The 25,795-nt window shown below is 28.0% G+C and overlaps 1 protein-coding gene across 1 annotated transcript in view; it reads right to left on the minus strand.

The window, feature by feature from the left end:
• Nucleotides 1–13,321: 13,321 nt before the first annotated feature.
• Nucleotides 13,322–25,795, minus strand: part of LOC100214855 (ATP synthase subunit O, mitochondrial) — a 29,043-nt gene continuing 16,569 nt past the window's right edge. Inside the window, exons 3-8 of the mRNA XM_065794098.1 lie at nt 24,797–24,907; nt 24,555–24,627; nt 21,964–22,023; nt 17,282–17,394; nt 13,617–13,703; nt 13,322–13,515 (exon numbers count right to left, since the gene is read on the minus strand). Of these exons, the coding sequence (XP_065650170.1) occupies nt 13,402–13,515; nt 13,617–13,703; nt 17,282–17,394; nt 21,964–22,023; nt 24,555–24,627; nt 24,797–24,907 (558 nt within the window). The 3' untranslated portion in view covers nt 13,322–13,401. The remainder of the gene's footprint in view (nt 13,516–13,616; nt 13,704–17,281; nt 17,395–21,963; nt 22,024–24,554; nt 24,628–24,796; nt 24,908–25,795) is intronic.

A 25,795-nucleotide genomic window follows, 5' to 3' on the forward strand; every position in this document is an offset into this window, starting at 1 on the left:
CTAATTAACGAGGGGAAATAATAATTGAAAAAATATATATATTTTTACTGTTATATAATCCTTCAGTATATAAAAGTTCTATAGGATCTAACATAATATAACATTTTAAAGTAATTTTTTACCTAATATTAGCTTGTTCTTATAAATGCCTTATAGATCTTATAATAATCTTATAACTCTTATGCGAGTAAAGTATTAACACCATAACAACCCTATGGTTAGGCACTTCAGTCACGTGACTTTTTCCGTGTGACAAGTTTAGAAGTTAAGTATTGGCGAATTTTTCGGCAACTTTTGCGGGAATTATTTTAATGCTATCTAATTTCAAACCCAATTGTTAATTATATTTCATTGGCAAAAATTAAAAATAAAAGTTAATCTGTGGAGGTTATTCTTCAAAGTTTTTTAAAAAAGAAGCAAGAAGAATTTGCAAGTCGTTTTCTCTACAGTTTATTTTAATTACACTTTTTGAAAAGTACTTATACTGTTTTAAATTGGTTTTTTTTTAGTTCTAGCACATCAAAAAAGATTATTTAGCTTATTAAATTACAATATTTGATACTTGTTTTTATAATAATATGTTTTTTATATCTGAACTTTACTGAAATTTAAAAAAAAAAACACTTTTTATTATTTTTTCGATATTTTTCTTGACGCCATTATTTTTCTTGACGCCATTATTTTTCTTGACGCCATTATTTTTCTTGACGCCATTATTTTTCTTGACGCCATTATTTTTCTTGACGCCATTATTTTTCTTGACGCCATTATTTTTCTTGACGCCATTATTTTTCTTGACGCCATTATTTTTCTTGACGCCATTATGGTACTCTGTTCAACCTACGTACGATATTTTTCTTGACGCCATTATGGTACTCCGTTCAACCTACATAGCTAGTTATTCAGGTTAAACTTATGTAGTAGAATATCGTATCCGTTTAGAATATCTTATCCCATATTAGAGCATTGAAAATGCAGATGCGATCTAAAATTATAGCAGTAGAAGTGCATCTAGGCTGTACGAAATATTTTTCGGACATAAACAATGTTATTGATGGTAAAAGTGAGATCGAATTTATGCATAAAATGTTATTTTATGCATAATTTCATTTATGCATATAAGTAAAAAATTGATATTATATCCTATATTTTACTAAATTTTATATTGAATAAAATTCTTATGCAAAAGGGATATAATATTCTAAGTGAAAAATAATCATATATCCTATATTTCCTAAGTTTTAAGTCAAATACGATTATTATACAAGAAGGATAGAATATTCTAAGTAAAATTTGATACTATATCTTATATTTTACTAAGTTTTATGTCGAAAACGAATGTTACGCAAGAGGGATATAATATTCTAAGTAAAATATAATATAAAATATAATAAAACTTCTTTGTCAAATGCGATTCTTATACGAGGGGAATATGATATTCTAAGACATAGAACTTAGTAAATTATAGGATATAGTATCAAATTTTTACTTAGACTAAGAAAATTTGATACTAATTTCTATATTTTACTAAGTTCTATGTCGAAAACGAATGTTACACAAGAGGGATATGATGTTCTAAGTAAAAATTTGATACTAAGTCCTATATTTTACTATGTTCTATGTCGAATACGAATATTACGCAAGGGGAATATGATATTCTAAGTAAAATACAAAAGTATACCCTATATTTTACAAACTTCTTTGCCAAATACCAATGTCACACATGGGGGATATGATATTCTAAGTAAAAATTTATGTGTATATATATATATATATATATATAATTTCACTTCAAACTTTCAAAATTATTTTAAAAAAACAGTTACTTAATTATGACATATCTCAAATTTTATTTTATTTTTAATATCTTTTTTTTTAATTCTTAACTTTTCTTTCGTTTGCTAAAAAGCAAAACATATTTTTTTGCTTATTTATTTAAATTTGTATTTATTTCCTTTTTTTTATATATATATATATGTTTTTTTTTTATGAATAAAAAAACGTAAAATGTTTGTTTAAAAAGTATTTATATCATTTTACTGATATTGTAAATTTTTATTATAGATTTATGATAGTGTAAACGATACAATGGGGCTAGATAATAAGACTTTTGTCTTCTGCCTGCTCCGGTCATATCTTAACTCAAAATATTTTGTAAATAACTTATTATGAAAATGACGAAATAAATTAAATAATCCATTTATTTTTGAACTCTTTAATGTTTTTGGTTTCTTTTACATTGAGCCTTAGTTTTCTTTTGACAAGAGCCCAATATCTTTCGATAGGACGTAGTTTGGGACAATTTGGTGGATTGCAGTGTTTTTCAACGAAATCTACTTTATTTTCTCTAAGTCAGTTAAAAGTCGTCCCAGAGTAGTTACATGAAGCTAAATTGATCCACAATAATGGGTTACCCGTGCGTGTTCTTAAAAACGGAAAAAGACGTTTCTTGAGGCATTCGTTTATTTATATTTTGGCGTTAATTGTTCCCGTAGTCACAAAACAAGAGCTTCTTTCACCACATTCACAAATTGCCAAACTTTTTTAGCGAATTTTTGCACTTCAATGCATTTATAATTGGAATTCAGTTTCTTACGATTGATTGCTGAATAATATTGGTGTCCTGGAGATGAAGGTGTCCTGGAAGAGATCGTAAATATGCAGCACAATAAGTTTCATCGTCAATAATCAAACAAGATTTTTTGGCATAAAATGTTTAATAGAGCAACTTTGAATAATGACATTTTCTAGCTATTCTTCACGACTTTTTTCTTTTTATGTGATTTATAGCAACAGTTTCTCTTTACTCTTTGTATAGTGGAAGCATCTGTTACAAATTTATTCGCTAAAGTTCGAACAGAAATCTTCGGTTTATTGTTTAAGGCATCTTTCACTTTTTTACCAAGATCTCGTCTAAAAAAACATTTTTTTCTTCCGCTTCCTAATTTCCTTTTGATTGTACCAGTGTCCTTAAATCGTTTCACAACGTTCTTCGTTGTTCTCAAAGCAATTTGCAACTCTTTAGAAATTGTTTTGTTTGATACACTAGGATTTTCAGCGAGAAAATGCAAAAAATTTTCTCGCTTTTTATCTTGACTTGATGATATATCAATTAAAACTAATTGTTTTGATAACAGAGTTGTTTAAATTTTGAATAACACTAATATAATGACATTTTAAAACAATCAGCTATTTAAAATGATACACAGTTTCCGTAAACGCCACATCAGAACACGCGCAGATTTTTTCCGGTACATGTCTTACTATATTTTGTCCTCACGGATTTTAAAAGACTAAACATATTTTTTTTAACCAAAGACCTATTGATTAATTGATTTATTCTTTTTCTAAGCACATTCTATAAAAAACAAAAGTACAGTCATATATGATTTAAAGAACTGTAATCTTGTAGGAGTGAATCTACAAAATAGTTCATATTACACAGAAATAACTTATATAAAGATTTCAGGGTTGATACAGTTGAAAGAGATGTTTTCTTCTGATGAAAACGGCGACAATATCTTTTACAAGCATTTAGTCAAAATTTCCTATTTGCTCAATATCCTTCTTATCTAAGCCTCTACTAAATAATTAATTAAGTTGTAAATTATTTTTATTTTTATTAAAAAAAATTATATTAAATTTTTTTATTATTTTTTGCTCTTACTAAAAACACAATACAAAGAGAGTTTTAAAAATTTTCGGAAACCGGCTTAAAGACCAATGACGAATGACACTATTTTAAAGTTTCTAATGACCTCCCATTCATGATTATTATACTTCAACGCACTTAGCAACATCTTGACATAATTGTATTCGTTTAGAGTAGCGAGCGAGCCATCAGGATAAAAGGTGAGTTGCTTTTGTTGTGAAGTAACACGACCTTAAAGTTCCGGGATGGACTGTCTCTAAATCGGTGCCATTTACACCGGTCATACGTGATACAAATAACTTCATAAAAAGTGGCCAAATCAATGCAAAAGCACAGACCATCTTACTAACTGAAGAAGTTAAAAAATATTGGTGACGCTACCTCTGATTTATGATTTGCATATTTTTGCAAAGTTTCTTGTTTGATTAAGTAAGGTCAAAAACCGTAACTTGTATTTGTAATCTACCTCTAACTTTTGCATTTTTTTTTTCATAAAACTTGAGTTGAATATATATTCAACTCAAGTATTTAAAATATTTTCAACTTATATTTTAGAGTTTTCATACAAAAATTGCTTGTAAATTATAATGCCCAGAATTTGTTTTGATGCCTGTCAGGTATGTCATGTAAACCACACACAGTTTGGAATATGCTTCAACGGACTACATACTCAATCTTGTCTTAATAAATAATTCGCACATGTAGCAAAATGCATAAACAGAATGCAAGCAATCTCTTAATGCCATCCAAGTTAAATAATTGCTCTTCAATTTTTTATTTGTTTTCCAATTGTTCCATTTCTTTTGCAATTCCACCATAATACGAACTGAAAATGTTGTTTTATGATAATTGTACTTGAATGAGTGTAATCGTTTATTGCTAAGTTTTTTCATAAGTTAGGTAATAACCCTAACCCTGTAAACCCTAACCCCTAATCCTGACCTATCATGAGATCATTAGTGAACGAAAACAGTATGCAAACTTTTCGGCTAGAGTTTTTTTTCAATCGTTGTAAGTAGGTTAGCAACATAAAATTTTCATAAGAAAAGGAAGATATCAGAAGATTTTAGATGAAATTTTGCAACTAATTAACTGGATTTTCATTTTAAAAACATAAACTTTAAATAAAAATAAAGAGTTTTAAAGGATTATTTTTAAAAAAATTGGACGTCTATGTTTGAAACTTGTTTTGTCTAGAAAGGTTTTTTAGTTAAATAGCACAATAGAAGAGTTGAATTAATTTTCAACAACCCAATCTCCTTTAGTGGTCTGCAAAACGCGAAGCGTTTTGAAGATTAAAAATGCGTACATTACTAACTTAGACTTACGAGTTCTTTCTACCTTTACCCAGAATGAAATCAGAGTTTTGTTCACCTTGGTTATTTGCCTTCACCACCGCTAAAAAGCATGCGCATGCACAGGATCTATAAGAAAAAGTCAACAGTAAAATATTTAGACGTTTTTTGAGGAAGGGTGTGTAGGAAAGGTGTGTAGGAAGGGTGTGTAGGAAGGACGTGTAAAAAGTATGTATAGGGAGGATGTATAGAAAGGATGTGAAAGATGTTTTTTTTTTGTTTTGTTTTGTTTTTAATTTTATTTTCGTCATTTTACACATTTTACAATGTTATCTATAAATTTAAACAAATATATATAATTACAAGCTGACTGGGGCAAGTAGAAGTCAAAATGACTTATCATCAAGCCCCTTTGTGAAATACAAAAAAATACAATTAAATTTTACATCTTCCAATATTATATAAAAGAGTGAAGTTAATAAATTTAAAAAAAAAAAAAAATTTGGTTAGAAATTTTAGGTTAAAAAAGAACTTAAAGTTAAAAAAAGAACTTAAAGTTAAAAAAGAAGAAATATAAGATAAAGTTAAAATATAAAATAACAAATAAAAAATTACAAATCTGTACATATTCGTATACATATTAAAGACAATAAACTAAAAACAAAAAAATTTAATTCGCTTCATATGCATATACATATTCAATACAATATTAAAATTAAATAAAAGTTATTTCGAATTTTTTTTAAAAAAATGAGTGAATGTACGTAATGTTTAAATTTAGTAAGTGTTTTTTTATAGTTCTTTTAAATGTAGAAATAGATTTTATTTTTTTCATATTTTCGTCAAGAACCGAATTCCACAAGCGTGGTCCCCGGCATATAGTCGAGAAGTCAGATTTTTTGAGTGATTTAATTTTAATTTAATTTATATATTTGTTAAACACCCACTATATATTACAAGTAAGGTAAATAAAAAGTTTCAAAAAAAATCTCTAGGATCAAGGAATTTTATTTTCAAGAACATCCTTGAAGATTGTTCTTTGTTCTTTTGAGTTCCATTACTCAACTGCACATTTTAAGATTTTAAGATCCGTTTCAGGAATTATATTTTTTAAACCAATAATTTTTATTTTTTCTTTGTGTTTCATTAGTTTCTCTATATTTAATTTATGACTATTGCACAGAGCCTCGACGCTATCTACAAAAGGTTGTGGACCTGATTCGTTGTTCAACTGCGACTTAAGAATATCAAATGTCATTTTATTTTTCAACAGGCGAATAAATAAGTTTATCTTATTTTGTTGCGTAATTATAGATATATCTTCAATACAAAATAGGGGATGTATATAATTTTTACTATGTTTTGAAACGTTTAGTAGTGACTTCAGTGCGATTCTTCCTACTATATCAAGCTTTTGCAATAACATTTCTTTATGGTCGCAAAGCTCAAGACCATACGTTAGTGTTGGAACAGCTAAAGTTTTATATAACTGGACAATAGAGTTTGGGTGAACAAAACGAATTCCAGCTTGAATTAAAGACTGTATTACTGCCCGGAAATGGGATATTTTGTGTCCCATATAAAGCCTAGATGAGTAAGTTTATTGTCTAGTTTTATTTTTTGGTGGTTGAGTGTTATCGTGCATTTTTTAATTTGATGTTTTCCGTTGACCAAAAACTCGGTTTTGTCAGCATTCAATTTTATGCAATTTTCTTTTGTGTAAATGTTACAGATATTAATTAGCTTTTGTAGGCCAGAGAGGGTGGAACTAAGAAGTATAATGTCATCAGCATATGCTACAACACCCGTGTAGTTTCCATTTATTGATGTTCCTACGACACTTTCATTTTGTAAGGTTTCTAGTAGGTTTTGAGTGTAAAGATTGTACAAATGAGGCGAGAGAATCGATCCCTGTCTCACTCCTTGCGTTAGATAGAATGGAGATGATTCGCAACCTAGATAAGACACAGAAGCACTACTTTCTCTGTATAATGACGATATTGTATTAACAATATACAGTAGTAATTTTTTATTATTGTACAGTTTCTCAAAAAGAATGTCCCAGTTGCAGCTGTCAAAAGCTTTTTCAGCATCAAGGGAACAGAGATAAACAGTTGAGTTGGTGTTGTTGTAGTGTTTAATTGTTTCACTAATAACAAATTTGGCGTGTAAGGTTGAGCTATTTTTGGTGAAACCGAATTGAAGAGGATGAGCTTCTTTTAGATCTGGACAGAATAATAGGATTATATATTCGATTAGTTTTGTGAAGATTGGAATGACGCTGAGACCACGGTAGTTATTTGGATCAGTTAATGATTTTTTATAAGATTTAGCAAGTGGTATTATGTAGTGATGTAGACATCGACTTTGGCGTTTGACCATGATTAAGAGAAAATGTGAAGAATTTTTTTAGCCATTCTATTAGGGCTTCACAACGCAAATATTTTAAATGTTCTGCAGAGATTCTAAATGCATCTTTGGTTTTGTTTAATTTTAGGCAAGAGATAGCCGTTCTTATAATTTCATCTGATATTATTACATAGTCAAATTTTGTACAAGGTGGAACTTGAAAACTCGTCGCGGTATGCGTTATAAATTTAGTGTTCAACCGTTTTTCGAAACTATCGGCGAATTCTCTTGTGATTGACTCCTTGTCCTTTTTATTATTTATTGTAAATAATTTTGAGTTTGCATCAGTCTGTATATTTCTAAAAGTATTCCAGAAGTTTTTTGGATTGGTATTTTTTAACATCTCGATTTTTTTGTATTTTTTGTAAAGGTTATAGTTTTGTGCTTTCTTAACAGCGGAAATTTTTCGGAAATTTTTTCGTGCAATTAGGTATTGGTTAAAAATGTGCGAACTTAAATCTTTTACAAAACCCGTGTCACGCCATTTCTTAAAATGAAATGTAAGAACTTTTTTACTCCTATTTAACTCGGGAGTCCACCAAGATTTCGAATACAATGATTGTTTTTTCCCAGATAAGTGTTGGCTAAGAGCCTCAGATGCACTTTTTGTAATCAAATTATAGATTTTGATAAGTTCTTTATCGTAATTGTTATTTGTAAGGCTAAGACTTTTAATATTATTATTTACGAAATCATTATATAATTGTATAAAACGTTGATTATTCCAAGCATAATTTGGAATGCTAATTTTGTCTGTCATTTTGTGAATATTCTCTTTGAGAGATCTTCCGATGAGTTCAATTACAATTGATACTGGCAAATGATCACTCATATTCTGAGGTAAAAAGGGGGCAACAAAACAGTTGTAATACCTAAGAGAAGTGTTTTTTGAGATAGCTATGTGATCAATATATGATGCATTTGGTAGTGTATTATGTTGATATGTTATCTTAGGGCCTGAACCTTTAATTACGTCCAATAGTTCAAATTCACTCGATTTTATAAATTCTGATAGAGCCGCGGAGTAATTATTTTTTGTGGGACTTGATCTTTCTAGTAAATCGTATATTTCGAGAGGAAAAGATTGAAAATCACCAAATACAATTACTTCGCCGACACCCTCATAATTATTAACAAGGCCTTTAATTATATCTAATTGATTTGTGTATTCATCTAATGATGTTCAATTATTCCGCGATGAAGTTAGATAAATACTAATTATAACAATGCTAATATTATTTTTAACAAGATTTATAGCAAGAATATGATCATCTTCATATAAAATAATGACATTTTGAAACATATATTTCCGAACCAGAAACGCATTTCCGCCAAACGGCCGACCTTGCTCGCGTTTATTTGCCTGGTGGAAGTACGAAGAGTGGGTGTTTATGCAAATATTTTTGATTATTGAATGTTCAAGTTTTGATATCCAATGTTCGCATATAAAAGTAATATCATGGGATATAATTTTATAATTATAAAAGTACATAATTTTATCTAGGATTCAGTGTATTCAATGTTTGATTTAAGCCCATGACTATTAAAAGTACATAATTTTATGGGAAATTTATTTTTCTTTAATACGCTGTCGGAAGCCATTTTGATTTATAGAAATTTTCCTGGTTGCCGTTGTTTTCCAGATTTTGGGCTAAGTTAGACTTAAGCGCTTTTTTCGAAATGGTTTGACTATTATATTGTTATCCCATAGAGAAGGGTTAAATACTTTATTTTTTTCTGTGTTATTTATGGTAACTATATACGATCTGTTATACTCGTTTTCTTTATTTAAACATACCGAAAACGGGGCAATTCCTATTTCTGTCTCCATATAGATTTTAAAAAGCTCTTCATTAATATGGTTGCGGGGTCCAGTTCCAAATGTTTGTTTGTTATCTTTAATTTTTCAATAAGCTTATTTTGAAAAACTATTTTTTCTTTTAATAGTTGGAGTTCCTCTTTTATTTTTTTAAACTCTTCTTTTCTTTCTTTGTTTTCTTTCTGTATTTCCTTTGAAATATGAATCAGCTCTTTTAATGATAAAATTAGAAATTTATTGCGCGAAGGTTGGTCGGTATTTTTTGTTGAGATGACAACTTTAATAATTTCTTTTTGAAACTGTTTTTCACATAACGTGATTGAGAATATGCAAATATCGTCAAGACATAAATTCGTTTTATACCTTTTACGAAGGTTTTTTTTGACTGGGTTTACTGGGTCTAGTGTTACATTTATCTCGTTAAACTCATCGGTACAAAATGCATCCACTATTTCAGCAAATAGCCGTTCTCGAAAAGTTCGAATTAGATTTTCCGATAATAGATTCATATTTAGTATAATTACATCTTTCGGATGCGAACATATTTCATCAATATTCTTTAGAAAATTATCTTCAAAGGTATTTATATCACACTTCAGATTATCAAAGATGTCCTCGATTGAACGTGGTGGCATCTTGGCTTTGTAAATAAAAAGAGTATATATTCTTTCATCGATAAAAATCCATTAAAAAATTACTTTTTTTTTCACAGTTTTTTTTTCTCTTGAAACTCGTTTTGCTTGTATAAAAGTTGCGTGTATGAAAAGTCTTGCTTGTATAAAAGTCTTGCTTGTATAAAAGTTGCGTGTATGATGTTAGTGGGATGTAGTAACTACTAATTGAATGTCTTGTTTTATATTTATGATTAATTCGAGTGAAACTTTTAAAAAAATATTTTGGAATCATTTCATTTTGAAGTTTAAACATAAATAACAAGTTATGGTATATATTTAATTTGTATACATTTAGAGCATTTATTTCCTTGAGTAACGGCTCGGCACTTTCGTATCTACTTGCGCCCAAAACTAATCTACTAGCTTGCTTTTGTTTTGTATAAATAATTTTTAGGAAAGATAAATGATTGTTTGCCCAGGCAATATTACAATAGTTAATATGACTATGTATAAATGAAAAATATAAATTTTTTAAACATAAATTATTTAAAAGATGTTTTGTCTTGTACATAATCCCCAGGGTCTTTGAAACTTTGTTCTCGACTAGCTTTATTTGGCTTTTCCAATTTAAATTCTCATCGAGAATTATTCGTAGTATTTTCATTGAAAAAACTCTTTTTATTTTAATATTGTTAATTGTTAGTTCAGGTAATTTGAGTGGAAGGTTCTTGGATTTAATTGACTTAGCAAACAAAATATATTTCGTTTTTTCAATATTTAATGAAAGTTTATTTGCTTCAAACCACTCATTAAGATATATTATTTCTGTGTTTACAATATAAAAAATATTTTTTAAATTTGAGTCACAAAAGAAAACATTTGTGTCATCAGCAAAAATAATATAATATATGTTTAGGAAAGTTGTCCAGTTTATGTACGCATTTCACAGAAAAAAAGTATTTTAAGAAATACCAAACAAAATTAATCAAAATATTTTTCATATGTTGTTAAGGCTAACACAGAGCTATTCAAAAAATTTGAAGTACCCAAAGATCAATTGGAGTCACATCTGCGAAAGAAAATTTTTTTAGATTATATAAACATATATATATATATATATATATATATATATATATATATATATATATATATATATATATAAATCTCTTCATTCTGTTGCCCTAATAGTTTTATTTCTATCCCACGGTCGTATGCAGACCGTTTTTGAACGAGGGTTTACTGAAAACAAAATGCTTTCTGCTAAAAATCTCGACGACTCTTATTTCCCTACGATTAGTAGGCAAATGCATAAAACGAAAAAACTATAAATCTCACAGTTATTCAATGACATAGAATTTTTTATCTTTGTCAAATCTTCTCTTCAAAAATATTAACAATCACTTGTTAATTAATTTAAAAGAAAATCGAGAAACGAGAATAAAAAAGGGAGAAATAATTGCTTTTAAAATTCAAAAAATAGTTGCCTCTTTAAAAAAAACTGTTACAAAGCTTAAAAAAGATAAATTTGCTGATAAATTTGCATTCGAGGCAGAAAAAAAGAATTATATCTCAGTCTTATCCCAATGTAATGCTTTAAAAAGAACCAAGGTGGTTAGTATACTATGTATTTTCTCTCATCAGCGAATATTTTTTTAAAAATAACCGATTGTCGTTTATCCAGCTCATAAATTTAGCCAGGATATACGTATTAGCAATTTGTGTTAAACATTGTTCTGCATTTATATATCATTTCCGTCAAAATGGTTTCCTCCAAAGTAGAGAGAAAGTATCAATGGGAATAGTAAAATAGACTTAGAAGTTGAGCAAAATTTTGGAAATCGTCTGGTTACAATTGGATTGATTTTGATGGCTATTTAAAAGAAATTAGGATTGTAATGCTCTCCCAACTGATCAGAAGTTATTTACTAAAAGGTACACTGCTGAAGATTTTGATGTTGTTACTTCTGTTCAATATCTTGTCAACAAAGAGTTTAATAATACCCGAATGGTATAAAAAAACTCGGCTATTTGTATAGCCACACAACCTTTTAAAAGCATTGTTATATATTAGGATAAAATAAATTATAATATGAAAATAATTATATCAGTTTGTTTGTATAAGAATGTGGAATATCAAGGTAAATATTTTTTTATGTGAGAAGAAATTTTTTCTGTTTATTTTGATGATTATTAAATAAATTTTGATTTGATAGAAATAAGATAAAAATATACGTAATCCAATTTTTAAGAATTAAATGCATTCATTTTAAGATTCTTTTTCTCTTAAACTGGTTAAATGTTCTAATATCATAATATCCTTGACTATCAAAATAACCGTTCTTACGAAGCTCAATTTCTTAATTAGTATATAGTTAATGCGTGTGGAATAAGTTACGTTATAACTGGATTGCATTTATTTTTTGCTTTGTGTTTATATAAAGATTCAAAGATTATTATGCATCCGTTAACCTAAATTTTATTTATGTAAATAGGTACCAAAAAATAATTTTGCAACATATTTACATAAATAAAATATCAGATATTTCTTTTAAACACTGTCTAGAATAGGAACAGACTTCATGCAAACCTAATATAATAGCTCAATTTGTAAGAAACACAAACAGTGACAGCATTATTTGTTTGTAATAGGTTTACAAGGTCAAAAATTGTAATATCATTTGTGACTATCAGAAAATGATATCAACGTATCATTACGTTGATATCATTTTCTGATATCAACGTAATTATACATTGATATCAGAAAATGATAAGGCATGTAAAATAGTTGTGCGTAGCTAGACTGCATCATTCGATTCCATTTGTCTTTCGTAGATCTATTTTTAATTTTTGTTTAATGGATGAGTGTTTAGATTCTTTACCTTGCATAAAAAGAATCACACAATCAACTCCATAACCCTTAAAAATTTCTTCCGCAAAAAATAAAATAACATAATTTTCCAAACAGTTCTGCTGCAGTTCAGACAAAAAAAAAAGTGAAAAAAAAAATATCTTTGACATTCAGCGGCAACATTCTCAATACAATTTTTTTCAACATCTAAGAACTGTTTGACTGCAACTTTTTTTCCATACTTTTGTACCATACATACATACATATATGTATACATACATACGTATGTATACATACATACATATATGTATACATACATATATGTATATATACATACATACGTATATGCAACCCTTGGAATCAGGAAAAATGAGGTCGGCAATAATTTGCCGACCACAATCTTTTAGAGGTCGGCATCAGGTCGGCAAAAACTATCTGATACAAAGGTCTTACCATAAAACATAGAAACGAGGTCGGCAATTTTTTGCCGACCTTAAACACTTTCATGTTGGCAGTTAGGTCGACCCTAATTCCGAGGGTTGTATATGCATACATACATACATACATATATGTATACATACGTATATACATAATACACACAGACAAATATTTATCGAGAAGTTTTTTAAACATACACTCGTCTATGTGGTGTATTCATAAAATATGCAACAACAACAAAAAATCTTATATTCATAATTTATATTTTCAAATATAAACTAAAATACAGAAAATTCTTAATATCAGTTTAAATGTTAATTCCTTATTCACTCAATTCCTTTAAGAGCACGAGAAAGTTTTTTGACTTTAGTTGCAGTTGACATATCAATAAAGTAATCTCCCAAATTAATCACCATACCTCCAATAATAGAAGGATCGCTCTGAAAAATAAAAATGAAAAACAATTTTTAAACTCGTAAAGCAATAATTTAAAGTTATTATCAAAAAATTAAAAATTAACTCTTATTATTTTAAAACTTACTAATGATTCTATTTTAAGCGTTTCAGTGGGTTTAATAAACTTCTTTAATGTCTCGCTCAGAGTTTTCATCGTAGAGGCATCCAATGGCTACAATGAGATAAATACAAATAAAGTTTATATATTTATACACAAATAAAATATGGTTAGGTAGAGCGCTTTGTAAGTAAGATGCACCGAATTTGATGGTAGTACCGCATTTATTTATCTGCAAATCAACATGCAATACAGGGGCTTCAGCACATACGTAATGAAGCCTCCGCAGATAATATTTCACTTGATAATCATTCACATATTATATTCTGGGTCATTCTACACTAGAGTACCCTTTCCATGTCACCGCACCTATAATTTTTTTTAAGAACAGCACATCTTTTTAGGTATTAGAGTGAAACAATTTCTCCAATAACCTAAAAAGTTACCCCATATTTTAATCTATGAAAAGTTACCCCATATTTTAATCTATGAAAAGTTACCACATATTTTAATCTATGAAAAGTTACCACATTTTTTAATCTCAAGTTATTCTAGCTTTTACAGAACCTTTTTAAAAAAAGTTTTAAGTTCATAAAGCGAAGATAAAAAACACCTTTTACTCAAAACACTTTAGCAGTTTAATGCAATGGTTTAATACACCTCAACTTATGAATATAATGTAAACTAACTATATACTTGCTTAAATACTAGAATATAACTTTTAAGCAGAGAGAGAGGGGGGATGCAACGAAAGTCAAAAATGATTGCTACTACCTTCATCACAGTGATCAAGGTGCAACGAAATTCAGAAATGATTCCTACCACCCTTATCTCAGCGGGCCAGCGGACGCAACGAAAGTCGAAACTTTCATATTTAAAAAAAAAATTTTTTTTTTAGATATGAGTATAATTATTTTTCGCGGTAAACTATTTTTTCCATAACTGAAAAACTGCACCTACAATAACAAATTATATAAGCCTCTTTTTAAGAAATAATAAAAATTTAAAAAATATGATCAACTTTATTTTTTCACAAATTTAAAATCCTTTTTATTTGTGACATTTTTTTTTGAAATATTTTAAATATCTTATCACTAGCAAAATATGAATGTAAAAAGAATGTATACCTTTTAAATAAATATGAATGTAAAAAGAAGGTATAACTTTTTAAAAAAAAAGAGTTTAAAAAGATTGTAACCTTTTAAAAAAATATGGATGTAAACTACCTTTTTTTTAATTGTTTTTAATGATGTCAAAACTCTTTGTGACAATAATCAGAGCGGTTTATATATAAGCTAATTTGCGAGCATTAGCAAGTATATTTGTGTTTATATAAAATAAATAACTTACATGTTTACTATGAGGTAAAATTAGTTTAGGCTGCAACATTTTATGACTTTAAGCACAGTTAAGTTTTAGACCTGAATACATTTTGTACAACCCCTTTTAATATCTGATATTACTCTAACATTAAAATGCTAAAATATTTGTTAATGAAATTCAAAATATATTTATTCATTTTAATGAAATGAGGATATTAAAAAAATTATTCTTAAATTTGAGTATCGATTATCTTTAACATTTCCCCCTCCCCCACCCATATAGAAACAACTTAAGTTAGTTGTAACTAAAGCTAGGGGGTACTCATTTTAAAAAATTTAAAATTATATTTGTATCCATTTGTTTAGCTGTATAATGAAATAGCGTCAAATATACAAATGGGTAACTAATTCTCAATGCATGTAGAGCATTCCACTTGTGTTGTCAAATTATATCTGATTTGATTAATCACATTGAACAAGAGAAATTTGAGGATGCAAATAAAAAATTGATGAAATTTTCAAAATATTAAAAAAAATTGAATTCAATGCAGTTGAATTGCTTTAAAAAATTGAAAGGTTTGACAAGAGAGAAATTGATTTTAGAAAAATGACTAAAAATTCCACTTCAAAAAATACATCATTAAACAATACTACTACATCATTAAACAATACTACTGGCTGAAAAATACTATTACATCATTAAACAATCTACTGGTAAATTGTAGATTTTGAAAAAATAAATAACAGATAATTATACAACTAACCAAATATTATTAAAATTAAATAGCCAGCTGTTAAACTTAAAACAAATATTAATAAAAGGAAAGGCAAAAGTAGTATTATCATAAAATTTTAGAAAAAAAATATAAATTAATGACTCCAACTGAGGCTTTGGCACCAAACAACAACCTATTACCAAAAATAAGTTGTTGTTATGAAAAGTATAGCAACCAAATAAAAAAACTACTTAAACTTTTTATATTCAAAATTATTTTTGAATATAAAAAGATATAAAAAGATTTTCACCTCATCAAGGCAGAAAAAGCTTCTAATGCAAAGTTACGATGTAAAGCTGCTATGCAGAGAAAAAAGTTGACAACAGTACTATTGGGGACATTTGTATTCAATGTACAGAAAATTTTTATTCATACAGGGATATTAGATTTGTATTTTGTACCTCTATTTTGAAGCACTATAAATATAATTAACTATAACATTAGAATACTTTATTATAATGAATGGAAACATTGAAAAAACCCATTTCTCTATAATACATACAAGAAATAACAAAAAAATCTGAGATCTGGAAAATTTTTAGAAAAATTGTTTCATTTAACATGAAATGACCCAACATAGAATCATAAAAACTTTCTTAATAAAGTTTAATATAAACTCTTCTTAATTACACCATTTAACTATTTAAAAAGTTCAAATAAAATAACAATTTATACAATATATCACATGGTACAATATATCACATAAACATTTTATAATCACATATTCATACAATATATCACATAAACACTTTTTTTTTTACTATGAAATTCCTACATGCTATTACAATCTTTACAGAAAATTAAATTTAAACTTTAAGCTAATAATAAATCCATTAATAATAAATCTACCTATCTTCTGATTGAGATGTTTGTTTTTTTTATTGGCTTAATCAAACACCCTAAAAGTAACCCCACTTTTATTGGCTTAATCAACCCTTGAAGTAACCACACTTTTATTGGCTTAATCAACCATTAAAGTAATCCCACTTTTGATGTAAAACATGAAAGGATAAGTTTAAACACTTTTATGACTACCTTTAACTAAATTTGTATTTTTCAAAAGATTTCAAATCTGTTAATACCTGAAAATGTGATACAATATTCAAAAAATAGTAAGCTAAATATAAGAAAAAGAAATAAATTTATAACTTTTATTTTAGGGTAATATATTTTTATTTTTTAACTTTTTTTGTCAGTATAAGTTAAACCTGTAGAAAAAGTGTGAAAAAATACTAATTTTTTAAACGTGAGAGTAATGATCATATCTAAGCGTCATAAAATCTATGCAGGGGTGCTGATATAGCACAAGGGCAGGTCAGAAATGACATGTTCTCACACATCATTCATGACTACACCTGTATATTTTGTTTTGAAAATTTGTTTACATGTTTTGACAAAATAAACATTTAAAAAATGAATAATGAAACTAAACAAAAAAAAGCTTTAAAAACAAAAATAAAGTAAAACTTTAAGAGAAAATGTTTCAAATCAATAAGTTCGAAACTACAATTTTTACACTACTATTACACAACATTACTATTACACAAAGAAAAAGTAAATAAAAAGGAAAATTGTGCAAAGAAAAAAAAACAACCTTTGCAGTTACAATTTTGCAATCTACTTCCCCGCGACGTGCTCTCATGATTTTAGTATAAGCATTAATAACACCATCAAGACGTTTCAATCTACTGTTTTCTGCAAGCAAACCTAGTTAAATAAAAACATTTAATTATAAGAACAGTTTATAGTCAATTTATATTTTAAAAATACTATACAGGCCTTGTTAAGAAGCGTTACGCAGCTCGCATTTTGCTTGCGAAAAGGCGATTTGCCTACGCGCTCAGCAGTTTTGCACTACGCAAAAACTTATATCTTTTAGAATATTTAAATTATCTTTTGACTATCGTTAACGTGACGTTTATTCAGAAGAAATAAAGTCGTAGGTAAAAGCATTTAACCGCAATTGTAAACTAATAGATTTTTTTGTTAAAGAAACAGTTTGTTTCATTTTTTTTTTTATTAAAAATTAGTTAAAAAAAATAAAGTGTTTAAGTTTTATCTTAAGGAATTAAATATATAAATTCCTTTTAAATACAAAAATTATTTTTAGTCTTAATAGTTTAAAAAATACACGATTTATTTTGATGTAAAAATTTTATTAATAACATATTTTGTTTATTGTTAATTCAATAACGTAAAGTTTTAATGACGTTCATTTAATTTATGAAAATAAATTATGATCACGAATATGTTATCGGTAACTGATAAAAAAAAAAAAACACTATTGTTTAAAAACATTATTAAAAAGAGTTAACAAATTAAATAAGAAAAAATTTATTAACAATTGATAAAATAACCAAAAACCAAATGTAAAATCATAAGAAAATAAACAAATATTTTACGTTTCATGAAAAAAATATTTTTTCAAAATAAAATTTAGTATATATTTGAAAAAAATAATAAAAATGATTTTTTTAATAAGAACTTTGATTTTATTTGTAACTTTTGTTATAGTGAGAAAAACAAACTGTTTGTATGATTTTTAACGCGTTAATAAAATAACTTTAATTACAATGCGGTACTTGTAAAGACGCTAGTGACGCAATATAACTTCTAACGATGCAAAATATATTTGCTGAGTTGAGTTACTTAAAAATTCGTTACGCGTTTTCGCTACGCAGCGAAATCTCGTAACAAGGCCTGCTATATATCAAAATATTGTATATATCAAAATACCAATCAAAATATTGTTCAATAACAAGCATCACTAATAAAATAAAACATATAAAATGCTGATGCTGACTAAAACAATAATTACGTAAAAATGAGATTTTTAGGCGGAAAATGAAGTAAAAAAAAATGTTTCATTACAAAAATGAAAAAAATTTGATGGGCTCAACTTGTTTCTCTGCACGGTAACGTTGTTTATCAAAGTTTGTGATAAGGTTAAAGAGTTGAGAGAAGGTTGTAACCACAATAAAGTAGCCTCCACGACTGTAGTGGCCTTACCGGCATTGCGGAGGTGAATAACAAATAAAAAAATAAAAAAAAAGTAAAAACCATTTTTACTTTTTTTTTTATTAATTTTTATGCGTTAGTTTAAAGGGGTTCTTTTTGTCATTCTTAAGAATTTTATGGGCAATTTTTATACATATCATATCTTTATTACACCTATCATGTATTTATTATTGAGATTTTAAATATAACTTTGTATAAATTTTCTTGGTTCATCCAGCATTCTCCAAGCAAAATCAAACTTTAAATCTGCAAATCTGCTTTTTCAATTCAGCCATGTTTTTTTTTAATAAACAAAACTAATGATAATATTTTAAAAAAATGATAACTTAACAGCTTGATTTTTTTTCTAGTTACTACGGTGTTCTAAGAAGTACTAAAGGTTCCAGAGCAATCCAGAAAAGAATTTAAGTGATTTTTAAAATATTGTTGCAAGATTTTTGAAATGTTGGTTGTGCAGCTGCAGCTAACTTTTGTGGTATTTGGATTGAATAGTTTATGCAATCGATTTGAAGGTGGAAAATACATAATTAAATATGTAATAAATATGTATAACTATTGTCAGGTCAGGTCAGGTTATCCTGCTACTGTTAACATGTAACCCAGTATAATCTGCTTCAAGTCCTGCTGCCTTGTAGGATACGCCTTTTTAGGCAAAGGCTAGGAGATGCCAACTCCGACTTAAAACACCCCCTGCCTTGGGGCTCTTGCTTGAGTAAAGGCTAGAGATGGTGTCTCAATAAAAATACTCATCTTGGACAGATGTTAAATGCATCCGGCTACTGTCTTGTAGAAAGTCTCCTAGGCAAAGACTTTAGGGGTAAACAGATTCTATCTGTTGACCAGCCTTGCATCCCTTCTTCATCTATTAGGCTGGCGCAGATGTATTTTTAATACATTGATTCCAGTTTAGGATGTTGAATGCGGGATCATCATGACTCAACGCATGGGTTTTGCTTGCGTCTCTGTTTTTATGACTAGGCAACTCTATCTATTATCTCCTAATTAGGGTACAGCTCTAAAACTCAGTTTTATAGTTCTAAGGCCAGCTGGTAGTCAGGTTTCCCGAACTCTGTGGTAGCTTTTAGAAAGGCTGATTCCATCAACAGCTGAAAAATATCAAAGTATTAACAGTGCCATGTTGCGCATGGATGGTGTCCCTGTTTGTACTTTTAATGTGCATTGCCAAGACCTTTGAAGCCCTTTGTTACGGCTTAGGGTTTATTAATAGTAATGAGGCAATTGCTTGGGCTATTAAACAGTGTTCTGAGTACTATCTACGCTTTGAGTCAAGTTTTTCAACAAATTTAAAAATGAATAAAGTCCTAAAAACAATAAAACACAAAAATTTACATTCGTAAGAATTTACCCATTTGTTGGGAAACTAGGTTTGAATCCACAGACTATTCTTTTATATGCTTTGGTTTAGCACCACTTCACTCTATCACCTTTCTCTTTGTTCTATATCACTCTCCTTCATCTTAAGACTGCACTCTTTTTGATGTTATTTCTAATCAAATTGACCAAGCCCTCTCTCTTAATCCATCAGCCAATATTGCTGTTGTCGTAACTTTAATGCTCATCACACTGAATGGCTTAGCTCTAGTGTCAGTGACTCTGCAGGTATTAAAGCCCACAACTTTAACCTTTCTCAATTCTTAACTCAAATAGTCAACTTTCCAACTCGCTTTGCAGACAACCTGAATCATTTACCTTCTCTGCTTGACTTATGTCTTACTTCTGATCCTAGCCAGTGCTCAGTTTCTCCACATTCACCCTTAGGTGCTTCTGATCACAGATTGATCTCTCTAAAACTATTATCTCATTCTTCTTCATCACCTGAATCCCCCCATTATCATACCTCTTGCAACTACCTTAAGGCTGCCTGGGATTCTTTCCGTGATTGTCTTCATGATGGCCCTTGGGTAGATATCTTTTCTCTTCATGTCAACAAATATTCTTCTTACATAACTTTATGAATTCAGGCTGGCATGAAATCTTTTGTTCCCTCTCAACAATTCCAGGTCAAGCCTCACTCTTCTCCATGGTTTTCCTCACATTACTGCTAGAAACCATTAAAAAGGATTTTGTCTAACCCCAAAGCCCGCTATTCTAAGGTCATGAAATCTCATATTTTATCACAAAAGTTAGGCTCTCGTGACTTCTGGAGAATCTTTAATAGTATTAATAATAGGGGGAAAATCTTTAATTCCAACTCTCTTGTATGGTTCAGACTTTGTCACCTTACCTTAAATAAAAAGCAGAATTGTTTGCTAAGAACTTTTCATCAACATCATCTCTTGATTCCACAAGTTGCGTTCTAACTGATATAGCCGTTAAACAGGTTGATACATTGCTTGATATTTGTATCACTCCAGTTTCTGTATCTAAAGTGATTTCCTGCTTAGACTCTTCTACAGCTTGTGGTCCAGATAGCATACCTGTTATAGTTTAGTAGAAGTGTTCTCCGGAGCTGTCGTCTATACTTTCAAAACTATTTAACAAGTGCTTTTCAGAGTCTTGTTTTCCAGCCTGCTGGAAAGCCGCATCTGTTATCCCTATTTTTAAAAATTCTGGAGAGTGATCTGATTCATCTAACTACTGTTCCATTAGTCTTCTTCCTATCATAGCAAGGTTTTTGAATTTTTAACTAACAAACACTTAATTTCTCATCTTGAATCTAATAACTTACTTTCTGATCATTAATATGGATTTCAACCTTCTCGTTCCTCAGCTGATTTGCTAACAGTAATAGGGGCGGATCTTCTAATGATGCCCTTCCTCTTGGCACTGTTCTAAAGAGCTAAACTCTCTTGTGCCATGTATTAAAATTCATTCTCGTGTTACTTGTCATTCAAGTAAGTCTCATCCTTTTTCTGTGACTGTTCCTAAGTGCTCCGAAAACTCTTATTCGTCTAGTCTTTTTGCTCGAACATCAGTTCTTTGGAATTTGTTTGGAATGAACTTTTAGGTACAGCTTTTGTTAATCATGTATTTGGATTGGAAAAAAAAAAACTATAATGGAGGTCAACTTGTATAAGGTTTTAAGGTAAAATATAAAAATGTAAGGTACATAATGTACAAAATGCAGGTTCTAACAAATTTTTATATTTTATGTCTGTTCAATTTTTAATCATTTTTATTGTGCACCTAAAACTAATAGTAAATACAGTTGCTATGGTACAAATATAACACAGTATAATAAAATGCAAACTAATACAAATTTATTGTTATGTTACTAAAAACTAAAAATAGACTAACCCATGAAATTGACAATAATATCTGAGTATTTTTTGGACGTCATCACTTGAACAATAACATCTGAAATTTTAAAATAAAGAAATTTTAAAATAAATTTTAAAGTCTGATTGCTTCTGATAGAGGAATTTTACACGAGCAAATTAAACAACAACAAAAAATACTTGCAGCAATCAATAGGTAAAAATATCAATTAAAAAATTATTTTTTTTAATAAAAATGTCACTACGAACTGCTTACTCGGTGTAGTTAAGGCAATTTTAAAATATTATAGCGTCTGTATGATATTTTGTTGAAGACATTTTCGTTAAATGATCAGGTCTGTGAATTATGAAAAGACAAAAAAAATTAAAATGATAAATTTTGCGGTATCATAAAATATAAATGTTTATAGGGAAAAAACCCAGACCGAAGATTTTTTTTTTTTAATCTTCTTGAAATCACAATTGTTTGTCCAAATTTTAATAAGATTTTAAATAAATACATTTTTTAGGTAAAATAAACATTATAGTTTAACAATATGATCTGTTCTGATCGTTTATTGGCAATTTTTCTTGGCCGGAATTCTTGTATTTTTTGTTAAAATTGATAGAAATATTGTGTTTTGACAACTATATATAGTTAATATACCTCAGAACCAATTAGAACTAGAATCAATAGTAAATTAAGGAACTTTTTCAAAAGATTTCAACTAAATTCATGTTAACGCCGATGAGTCGAATTGATCTTAAGACTCTAAAATGGTGTTCCTCAGATTCATTATTACGGATAGTAAAAGGGTTTTGATAATTATATAAAAAAAGAAAAGTTTCTATAAATATTATAAAAATCTGAAACAAAAAAAATTATAACATTTAAAGATCTTGTTTGGACATAATATGCTGACAAAACCATGCTAATTCCAAATAAAAGAATTTAAATAATTTATAAATTTCCTTAACTACACCGAGTAGGAATCCATTATATCGAGTTATGTAGTTATATTATATAGAGTTGTTAAAGTTCATAACTGTTAAATTATAAATATACCACCTGTTTCCTCAATAAATCAGAAAACATTTATAGCAATTTAATTTAATATAAACTGTTATGCTCAACTGTTTTTACTAATCAATATCTAACTTTTGCTAATAATTTAAAATATGATTAGAAAAAGCAAAACTATTATCCAATAACTTAAACTAGATTAAAATCACATGCAAAATATAGAAAAAGCAACCTTTGATTAAAAATATATAAAATGTACTTTACACGTTATGTAAAAACAGACTCATAAGCTGCAAAAAAGAAACTTGCTACAAAACATGGAAAACCAAAGATTAGCATAAAGTTATGTTTTCTGACAAAAGTACTGTCAAAACAATTTTAAAGCTACCAAACAATAGTGTATAGACTATATAAGTTTTCAAGGTATAATTGCTGGTAAACTAAAGGTATGAAAACTAGAAAAAAAAAGGTATGCAAGTAGAAGTAAAGTTTTCCACAAAAAAAAAAAGCTTAAATTTATTATTACAAACATTGTTTTAAAGCATTATGCTGAATGTATTTTACATACCTAATTCTTGCTTATTCATATGCATATGCTATTATGGTTACATTAAAAGTCATATTGTTTTGTGATTTTTAAAGAATTCTAAAGAAACCTTTTTAAAAATTTAAAGCCTGCATAGTAGTATTAGAGCCAAGTCATTTAATGGGAAGAGCATTACTTATCAATAACATCAATATTGGCTGAGAGATTAAAAAAAAGGTGTTCTTAAATTTGTTAAGAAACAACATCCAAGTGTGCAGTCTTAAGAAGGAGAATAAATAATAATAAAAAAGATTAGATGGAAAGTAGTAATAAAAAAGGCAATTAAGTGAAGAGATGCAGAAGAACATATAAAAATGATTCAAACACTTTTTTGATGATTCAAACACTTTTTGATGATTCAAACACTTTTTTGATGATTCAAACACTTTTTTGATTACATAAAAAGTAGTTGAAGTGATTTGTAAGTATATGCCCAAGCTGAAGATGTAACTATTTGAGAAACAATAGCCATCAACATCAAGACCCAATATCAAATAAGTTACAAAGAGGAAGTCTGGTGAATTTTTTGTGAGAGATTTAACAGTTGAAAAGTTATTAACTTTATATCTGTTAAAGTTATTTTAAGACTAATTATATTTGTAAAGGATTGAAATAATTTGATGAAATGTTTGTTTTTTAAATATTTTCAGGTACTTCATTATGTTTTCAATAATTAGAAAATTTAAAATACCCTAAACAATAAGCTATCCAGTTGCCTTAAAATAACTATGCCACCTTTAGGCAGAATAAATTATATGTTCAATAAAAAATATTTGAAACAGTATATCCTAAATGTATATCATGGAATTTATCCTCAACTTAAATAGTTCTTAAACTAGTAAACACTGAGAACTTTTTATAGCAAAGCAGTATTTTAGCTTTTATGTTACCTGTTTTGAAAACATAACTTTTACAGAAATGAGTTACCAAACAGTTTTAGTTACATTCTAAGCAAACTCTTTCTTGGTTTAATAAGACTGGTTAAACAAAATAAACAAAGAAACCCTGAGAATCATGTTACCTTGTTTTTCATACTTATTAATAGAAGGATCTTTGCAATATTCTGTAAGTTTTGGTTCTTTTTTAAACATGTCCTAAAAAATAATTTATATGATTAAAAATAGTCTTTGAATAACTTAAAAAAAACTTTGCAATGAGCTTACAGAAGTAATAAAAACATGTTTGAGTTTCTATATGTTTTTTCAGATACTGAAAGTTGATTAATTAACCACAAAAGTTTTTTATAAAACATTTTCTCAATACCCTAAGTTTAAGGAGCTCAGCTTCAACTTTATCCAATGAACTTTTTTGACTAGCTGCTCCAAATAAAGCATGAGCATATCTTCCTTCAACACCAAAAACTTGAATAGGAGCCTTTACAATAATAAAAACATATAAAAGCATTTTCAACGACTTGAAGATTATACAACAATATCATATAATAAAAAAGTTTTGAACAAAAACAACACAAAAAAGTATTAAATTTAAACCTTTGATAACAACTACCTTTTAATTTTTTATTTAACTTAGAAATTAATACCTTTCAAACCACAATTTTAATTTTTTATGTCATCATAAAAATATCTTACAAATCATCATCAAAAAAAATAACACAATATTTAAATATATACACAATATTTAAATATATACACAATATTTAAATATATACACTATATTTAAATATATACAAAATATTTAAATATATACACAATATTTAAATATAAACATGATATTTAAATATAAACACGATATTTAAATATAAACAGTATGTTTAAATATAAACACGATATTTAAATATATACATGATAGGGTTTGGACAAAAAATGAATTTTTGAAAAACTAGTTTTCGAATTCCAAATTCCCAAAAAAAACAGTTTTAACCAGTTTTTAATTTTTTTAAATAAAAATTGAATAAGGAGAAATACATTAAATATATTATATACTATATTTATTTCACTTATACTAATTTTTCTTAAGGAAATAGGATTTAAAAAAACAAAATATGCCCACTGAACGGTGGCCAGGTGTTGATATCATTTTGGACATAAAAAATTTTTGGTTCTTTTATCCGTTGCCTCAAATAATGAAAACTCAGCTCTCAGTGTCTTGGGGTTAGTGAGGTATTAACAAAATTCAATTAACAAGTTTCTTGAAGAGCTGCAGGCTCTTCAAGAATCTTGTTAATTAAATTTTCTATGACCTCTTTAAAAATTGCTTTACTATGATGAGTAGTTTCTTCAATTTCCTCTTGATCTGAATCGG

Source organism: Hydra vulgaris, chromosome 03 (assembly GCF_038396675.1).
Source record: "Hydra vulgaris chromosome 03, alternate assembly HydraT2T_AEP".
In the NCBI taxonomy this organism is placed as follows: domain Eukaryota; kingdom Metazoa; phylum Cnidaria; class Hydrozoa; order Anthoathecata; family Hydridae; genus Hydra; species Hydra vulgaris.